The sequence below is a fragment of the Leptonotus elevatus genome, chromosome 19 (assembly GCF_054856555.1).
Source record: "Leptonotus elevatus isolate MCC_2025b chromosome 19, RoL_Lele_1.0, whole genome shotgun sequence".
Classification (NCBI taxonomy): domain Eukaryota; kingdom Metazoa; phylum Chordata; class Actinopteri; order Syngnathiformes; family Syngnathidae; genus Leptonotus; species Leptonotus elevatus.
In genome coordinates, this window is record NC_141257.1 from 8,317,944 (window position 1) to 8,327,124 (window position 9,181).

Sequence of the window (9,181 nt, forward strand, 5' to 3'; positions counted from 1 at the left end):
TACCCACCAACAACATTGATCATCACATCTTTGATTCCTAACTTCAGGCTTATCACTCTGACACTCTTTTTACCTCCAGGACGTTCCTAACAAACTCCTCCTTCGCGATAACTCCTACTCCATTTCTCTTCCTATCTCCACCATGATAGAATAACTTGAACCCTGCTCCTAAATTTCTAGCTTTGCGTCTCCTGAACACACAGTATGTCCACCTTCATCCTCTGCATCATGCGTCATGGCATCTCTACCTTTGCCTGTCATCGTTCCAACATTCAAAGTCCCTACTCTCAGTCCTAGACTCTTGGTGTTCCTCTTCTCTTTCTTCCTACAAACACACCTTCCTCCTCTCCTTCTTCGACCAACAGTAGTCCAGTTTCCACCGGCGCCTCGTAGAGCAACAGCACCAATGGCGGTCGCTGTTAACCCAGGCCTCGACCGATCCAGTATGGAAGTCATATATTTGATTCTCATGTTTGATTTGGCCAAAGGCGGGGTACACCCTGAACTGGTTGCCAGCCAATCGCAGGGCACACAGAGACGAACAACCATACTCACAATCACACCTATGGACAATTTGGAGTGCTCAATTAACCTGCCATGCATGTCTTTGGAATGTGGGAGGAAACCGGAGCACCTGGAGAAAACCCACGCAAGCACGGGGAGAACATGCAAACTCCACCCAGGAAGATCTTAGGGTTAGGGTTATCTCGATCTCACGTCCTCTGCACTGGGAGGCGGACGTGCTAACCAGTCAGTTACCAAGCCGCCTCAGGTTCTGGATATATTTTTTTATTTATGGTATGTGATTAGGGCTCAAAATTAGAGTTGTCCTGATTCAATCCTGTGATCAGAAATTGGGGTTGATCATGAGATTTTCAGCAGATCAACATAGGCTGAAAAAGATCGATTTTTATTAAAATATTTTGTTTACTATATTTGGACCAGTGCAAAGGTATAATGTTGGGTTATCTTGAATCTTTTTTCTTTTTCTTTTTTTAATCTGTAAAAAAAAAAAGTGATCAGGACATCTCTACTAAAAATTGTGCTTGGGGCACCGGTGCTCGTGCCCGAGTTATCTCGAGAAGCTGACGCAAACTCTTTCCTTAGCATCATTTCCTTGTGTCACATGAAAATGATGGATGTCACCTTGAAAGGCGCACCGCATGCCCTCTATCAGCCTGAAATTTCTCAAACCTCCGTCCGTGTCGTTTTTCAGCGCAGGTGAGGCGTTCAGGGTGTCTCGCGTGTGCCTAACAAGGAAGCTGGCGGGCCGGACGTTTTCTCGCTAAATCACCAATGAGAAACTTTTTGGAGAGCGCAATTAACAACCTCAAGGTCAGGATTCTCTTGGGAGCCAGTGTTGAAAAATGAAGGATAAAAAAATCCTCTGTCATTCACCTTTTTTTTTTCTAGTTAACAACCCCCCTGTCCCCTTTCCCGTTCGCCTCCATTATAGATAAATGTGAGTGTGTGGTCGCAGGTGCGCAAGGGACGGAGATCCCAGGCTCTTTAATCTTACCGCAATAATAGCCGCGCACGGGGTTCTATTCGCCGCTCGGGCAGCCCTTTTTTACAATTTGGATCTTTTAGGATTTACGGCGCCGAGGCTTTGATGTGGCAGTCTCGAAAATAATGAAATGTCAAGTGTGTGTGGGGGGGGGGGGGGTTCAATTGCGGAGCTCTATTTAGGATATTAAAACGTCAGCGTGACTTTAAGAAGCCGATTAACGGGGGATGCATGATATGCATAACATCGCAGAGCGGCTACATGCTATGCTAATCGAACCTAAAGTTACCGTCACCACAGCGTAAGATGATGTTTAACACTTCGCAAGGAACCCGTTTACAAGATGTGGTAAGGCACCAGACTTTCTCTTTTTAAGTACTTGGGTAAAATGTTCATTCCTTTATTTAACCAGGTAAGAAACTCATTGAGATTAAAAATCTCTTTTCCAAGAGTGACTTGGCTACAGGGGCAACAAAACACACAATTGTTTCAACAATTTAAGACAAACAACTATATATATTTATACACAAAATCCTCAACATACTATCAATAAATTCAACGAATTTGCTCAAACTATAAAAACGGTCACATTACCCAATAGCATTTGTTTCGCGTTCCTTTACAATAGCCTTGAACTCTCCAATAATAAGTTAAGTTCAGGCAGGTTCAAATCCTTTTGTAAGGTATTCCATGAAAAGGGAGCAGCATATTTGAAAGCTGTCTTTCCCAACTCTGTCCTGGCCCTTGGAACTGTCATTTGTAGATTTTTTTGAGAGCACAAACCACAATGCTGCTGTTTTGGTTAGCAAATGTCCTCTTCAGCTAACTATGTATGTATGTATGTATGTATGAATGACGTAATATAGCACTTAATTGGAAGCCTTGTTTGTGAAGGATGTGGATGAAACACCGACCAACTAATGGGGCAGGGCCTTTATTTCAAGAACGACGGTACGATGACATCATCATTTTGATACACAAAACGGCTGTGGCCGCCAGGAGCAGACGATGATGAAAGTGGATGTCACACGCTATCACCTTCAGTCTGCTCTGACACAACTATGTCATAAACCTTCATTGAACTTTGCTCGTATGACACCCCCCCCCCCTCCCTGGTGGGAAATCACACTCGCTGTCAACTTGTGTAAGCAAACACACACACATACACTTGTCTTTGTGTCACCGAGGGGACATCTCATTGACATGATGCATTTACTAGCCCATTCCCCAAACCCCAACCATCAAAAATGATTGCCTACCCCCATTCCTTACCCTAGCCTCAACCATAACCCAATTCAAACCTAAACTCTAAAACCAAGTCTTGACCCTCAAAAAGATGTCAGATCTTGTGGGGACCACCAAAATGTCACCACAAAGTTAGTTAAACCTGGAAAAACACACATGTATGGGCCCCACAATGTAGCAACATAGGCTAGCATCTGGTGGCTCCATTGAATTCGAAATACAAAAATATTTGATAACGTTCTGCGGCCGTCTGCATAGTTTTGTTATCATTTTGGAACTTTTAAAAAAGTCATCACAGTTTACCAATATTCGTGGGGCAACTGTGAAGGTGCTTCAATTATCCCAAGACAGGAAATGTATTCTTTGTTCTCTTTCTCCAAATCACAAATGTCACCCCGGATAAAGCTAGGAATTCACATAATTGTGACTTTGTGGATTTATTTTAGTCTTTTAGTCCAAATTATCCCGAGAGGTTGACGAGAAACGTTTTGATTCATTTTGTCAAATGAGGGCCTACCTGGCGTGGGGGACGTCAATGCTGGAGGAGACGACCTTTCGCTTCTGCTCCAGCAGGGACACGGACCGACATGTGTCCACTCGTTTTCCGTTTGTCTCGCGGTGGTCGCCCTCCGCCGCCGCCGTTGTCGCATCGGGGCCGTCCAACTTGTGCCCGTCTGGGCCACCGTTAATGGAGCTCTGAGTGGGGGAAGACACGGGTCAAGTCTGGACGAACCAAAGGCTTCTCAAGTGCCTGTGAGACTTGTAAACATTCAAAAGGCAAATAGTCATAAATTATTCTGACTCACATTTAAATGTCACTCGCATGTTATATACGGGAGGGGGAACCATGCATTTTCAATGATGGGCTGCGTTTTTGTGTGTGTGTAGGCGAGTATCATATTGCTAACATGAAAAATAAACGGTTGGGGTGGAAACGGAAAGTTAAAGGGACTGGGGAAAACACATAATTGATGAGGCGATTCATTCATCGTCAATTTTGTTTGCTGAGATCAAACAGTTTGAACATTAGCACTGCGCTTTAATATAGAAAAATAAAAAATGCTCATTTAAATAATTATTCAATTCAAATGTTCTTGCACATAACAGTTTTTTTTAACCAAAATAAGTGTTTGAAAATAACTTTTTCTAAAAGATTAAGTGCAAATGCTTAAAAGTGAAATGCGCTGTGTTAACAAATGTACTGTACTGGATAAAACTGAACTTTGGTTTTAACGCTGATCGAAGTCTACATACCACTAGGGGTAGTGCTTGTTAATTGTTTTAAAACTTCTGATTCTTGAGATTTTTTTTCAAGTATTTATTTTGAGCATGTATGAAAAAAAATCTCTTTACTTATAACAAAAATTGGAAAACCACAAAAATCTAACAAAAAGCGAAATCAGAAATGTGTGTGGATTAAGTGGAAAAACACTCAAATTGTTTTTGTATTCATTTTGGAAATTTTAATTGTAAGTTAAGATATATTTAGAACTTTTTTTTATTGAATTTTTTTTTTAAATAATTTTTATGCAATGAAAATTGTAAGCATTTGAAAGCTACAAAACAACAAATAAAAACAATTGCTTAAAAATATTAATATATTAACTAACAATTTTATCATTTCCAAATTATAAGAAAAATCAAAATTTAAACAAAGTGAATGTTTAAAACAACATTACTTTCACACAAGCTGTACACAAACGTCGACTCCTCACACGCACTCGGCAAAAAACTAAAGCAACAAACAAAAGCAGCAGCAGCAAGATGGATGACGAACGCTGCCGTCCTTTTGTTCCGTGTAGCTTGTGACATTCCACACGCAGGAAATTACATTTCACGGCAATTGTGCCTGGGAAGCTGCACTTTTTTTCCCCTCATACAAGCAGAACTTCTGAACCAACAGCAAAACCTGGAAAGTCGGAATTACAAAAGCGGATGAATTGTCTTCTTTGATTTTAAGGTTACACGCAGTTAGTTTTAGTTTTGTTTCTGTGATGATGGCCATTTTTTTCGCCTGTGTGTTAAAAATTCCTGTGGTGATGGGCAATTATGAAATGATCTCTACTCCTATTTTATTTATGTGGTGATAGACAATTATGATATGTTCTCATTTTTCTTTGGTGATGATCAACAACGGTTCTGCCATTTTCTTGTTTTTTTACTTTTGCATGACTTAGTTTGAATACGTGTGAGCCTTTTATTTTTGTACAATAAAAAAAAAAGAATCCTATGAGGTTTGGGAAGCACAGCAAGCTGCAGTCAATGAAAGCAGCAGCATCCATTCCAGACCCGACCAATCAGCGCCTGCTGCTGAACAAAGGCAGTCTCCCGCCACCCATCCCATTAGCCACGCCTCTTTTGTCCCGCTGCCAAATCACAAACGCACTGTCAACAAGTGGCCATGAACGCGCACACGCACCCTCCCTGGTTTGTTTGGCAGCGCGGGCACGGAGCCAAGCGCTCAGATTCCTCGGAGGATGCCACCCGCTGCCGACCTGGGGGTGCCCGCTTTGTTGGCCCGTGCAGCTGCGCCAAAGGGGCACCCAGCGTACCCTCACAAACAACAACCCCCCATGTTTAAAATAGCAACACACACACACACACGCACACGCACACGCACACACACCTCTTTCTCATTTTACGGCTTGTTTTCGACCTCGGAGGGACACTTGTGACCATTGTGCACCGCTAACCACTTTTGTGGACACTACCCACACACACACACACACACACACATGCATGCAGGCTATTTAATTCCCTGAGGTTTCAAACGTAAACACAATGAGGCTAAAGTTGAACAACTTGGGGTTTTACGCAAAAACATGCCTCATAATTGCGCCACACTACTGAAAATTGGTGGGACTTCAACTCTGAGAGCAGCAGCAGTGTGAGGACAACCATAGAACAGGAAACGGAAGAAATTAACTTACAGCAACGTAAAAAAAGACACACAAATGAACTTTTACCATAAGTACACAAATGACATTTTGCTGTATATATTTACCTTTGCTATGTATTATTGTTTTATGAATTAAATCAAATGATACAAAATACATTGAAAGCATGCTCTCAGAAACAGACCAATTACACTCAACAACAAATGATCCTTTATCGCCACTAGGGGTCAGTATTGCTGTATACCTTCAAAGGTGAATAGTTCACTTTATTTTTGTTTTATAGAACTTCTTTTTAACACTTGTAGCACAGTTAAGAACCTTTAAATGTAATATAAAAAACATTTCCTCTTCCTGGCATTCATCCTCACTAGGATCGGAACCCATCAAACTCAGCCTAGCAACACAACAAGTGACATATCGAGCTGCTGAAAACAGTCATTTAAACTTTTGAATGGATGGCCTGTTTGTCCATTTGTAACAAATAGCGGTTGTATGTCCAATTAGGGTGAGTATTTTTACTTTAAGCCGTTTTCAAAAGTAGTTCACATTTTTTTTCTACTTGTATAATTACGAATGGTCAAATGTGATCAAACAAGTCAAAATGTAAAGAAGACATGCTTAAAACAGCAAGACACTGTATTGAGAGTGTTGACATCCTGCCATGTGACAAATTACAACAACAAAACACAACCAAGCGCTGTTTAAAAAGACAAATACGTAAATGTGGAATGGAATGCTAAAAACGAAATAATTTGTTAAAAAGGTTTCGCTTTCTTTTAGCTGCTCTGCCTTTTTTTGGGGTTTACAATTAAGTGCTAAAACGTGATGTAAGGGATGTCATAATATGAATAAGACATGATGATGCTGACAAATGTCTTGTGTTGCATTACGCATTCTTTTATCTTACCAGGTGACAAAAACAAAACAAGCAATGTTGGGTTGTAATACAAAATGGGTGCCATTTTATGTTAAGAATATGATTGCAATAGCCATGAAAAGGTAAACAAATATACGAAAGACATGCTTCAAGTAACAATGTCATGTGTTATGTATTGTTTACATCATGCCATGTGACAAAACAATGTGCATACAAGTGAATGTGTCGCCATCTTATACAAAATTGGATGCTTAAAACGGAATAATTGCTGGCAATTCTTGGGGAAATGTGTGAAGGTGAAGGCCACCAGGTGTCCAAATTTGTTTGCTATTTGTTTGCCTCTGCTCAGTCGCCCATTAGTGCACATAAACACGACGCAGGGCGCGCAGTCGACCCCTTTGTCCACATTTCACAATGTCTCCAAAATGTCATGACAGCCCGCCTTTTTCTTCGTCCCGGTTTAGCACCACGTCGTTAATCACGCCCCGGTCACTGACAATCAACGCGTCCCGTGGAGGAAGCGCTTAATACAGCTACAACGACACCTCCGGCCGCCCCCCTTCCACGCACCTTCAAGCTGGACTTGAGCGGCCCCTTCGCGTGGTTCAAGCCGGCGGCAGCTATCTCGTCCTCGGCGAACTCCTTTAGGCTGCCGTCCGGCAGCAGCACCGTGTAGACGCTGCTGGTGTTTCCGCCGCGCCGGGCCCCCGCGGCCGCTGCGTCCCCGCCGCTCTCCTGCTTGACAGCCTGGACCACTCCGGTCACCGGGGCGCCGTCGCCGGTCGGGCTCGGCGCGTACACTCGGCTGCCGAGGACGGAGCGCTTCACCAGGCGCCGGGTGTGCATTTCTACGCGGGTGTCCGACTCGAATTTACCGGAAAGGGGAGTTAATTTTTTTCCTTTTCTTAATTTCTTCTTCTTCTTTTTTTTTTTTTTTTTTTTACAGCATGAAGCGGCCCGGCTGGTAAACAACGTCAAGGGGCGGCAGGAGCGTGAGCCCTGACAAAACGTCCGGAAGCAGGAACATTATTCGACGGTCTCGACACTCGAACGGACACAGTCGTCGTCTTCGCCGACTTCCACGGTGTGGACAAGACAAACAATTCGCCCCACGTCCAAAACCGGCTGCCAATCTTCCTCCTTCTGTTTTTTTCCTTCCCTCGACCTGTTTGTTTTCGCTCCTGCCTCGCTAGCTGGGCGAGAAGTCGGCGACAAAACGCGGAGCTGGCCCACCCGCCATCTTACATGTACACGATTGAGCAAAATGGCGGCTAATCGATCAAACCACCGTTTTCTCGTCGACAAATTCGCTTCCAAATGTCGAGTTAAACCCTTCCCCTTGACGCTTTTCGCTATCGTGTATCCACAGGACATGAAATTGGTTGAAAACACACAATTTCTAGGGCTCCGCGTCCACTGCGGTGAGCTCCAGTCCGGGCTCGGCTCCAGCCTCAACCGGCGGAATGCTGCCCGTAAACATGTGCGGTCCCGCGGTCGAGACGCTCCGCCATTGGCCGCCGGAGCACACGCCTCCACAAGAACGAGCCCCCACCCGCACAACGCTCTAACGCTCCCAACCCGCCACGCCCCTCGCGATCCTCCTCCCGGCTTGCTCTCTCGCCTTCTGTCGGCTCGGGCCCGCTCCATTCAAAACAATGACGCAAGGAAGGAGAGGAAGCGAGGGAGGAAGGGAAGGAGGGAGAAAGGGGGAAATGGAGAAGACAGACACACTTTATGCTTTAACCCAGTTTGTAGACGTGTAGCCTACTTTTTATGTGTCACGGGATTTACCAAATTATCACTTAATAGGCTCGAGATGGTAGGACAAAAAAAACAAAAAACGGCAGGCTCTTGTTTTTGTGAATGTAAACAAAGTAGTAGATCATGTTGGTTTCATTCTATAAAGTAAATTTCTTTCCAACATGTTAAGTGAAACCCATATTCCCAGTCAGGTTTTTCCCTATCGTCAGTTAGTCGTTTTGTGCTCTTTCTGTATTGCGCTAAGATGCCACAATGTGGCATTCAAGCCCTAGCTAAATAGGAAAGTAGTAATTGTCATCAAGTTGGTGGAATTGATGCTGGGTTTACTGTACATACAGAAAAAGAGGAAGTGCATACTCCGTTATTTTAAACCTCAAACTTTCTCAACTGCTTCTTCCCTAATTTCAACTCATACATTCTCCCACTTCCAATCAGAAGTTACTGACGTGCTAATTTCCTCCTAACGAGCTTCAGCCTTACGACTATAACAAATAGACAAATTAATGTCAAGGGCAACATTTAAAGAAAACCCACCCTACTTAAAAAAAAAAAAAGTAATGTTGATAAATTTCCACAGCAGTGGAACCTAGTTTCATCAAATATTTACAGCGTGGAGCGGCTCGTGACAGATGTGCCGCTAACTGCCACAGCAGAACGTGCGATGGGCAGCGGCGAGCGAGATGTGGGGTGCTTGTAAGGCCGACAAATGAGATCATTAGAGAGAGGAGGGCGCGGCAGTCGAGGACCCTTTTGAGAGTTGGGAAGTTATATTGGTTTACAGTGTCTATGTGTGCGTCTACCAGTGGACAAATTGAGGAAGTCATTTTTGGGGTGTGCATCCATCCACATGGCAATAAAACATCTCAATGTGGAACATAGTTTTCTCCAGGCGTC

The 9,181-nt window shown here is 43.5% G+C and overlaps 1 protein-coding gene across 1 annotated transcript in view; it reads right to left on the minus strand.

The window, feature by feature from the left end:
* znf704 (zinc finger protein 704) overlaps window positions 1-8,083 on the minus strand; it is a 34,709-nt gene extending 26,626 nt beyond the window's left edge. The window contains exons 1-2 of the mRNA XM_086063047.1: window positions 7,097-8,083; window positions 3,270-3,448 (exon numbers count right to left, since the gene is read on the minus strand). Of these exons, the coding sequence (XP_085919173.1) occupies window positions 3,270-3,448; window positions 7,097-7,372 (455 nt within the window). The 5' untranslated portion in view covers window positions 7,373-8,083. The remainder of the gene's footprint in view (window positions 1-3,269; window positions 3,449-7,096) is intronic.
* Window positions 8,084-9,181: the final 1,098 nt, after the last annotated feature.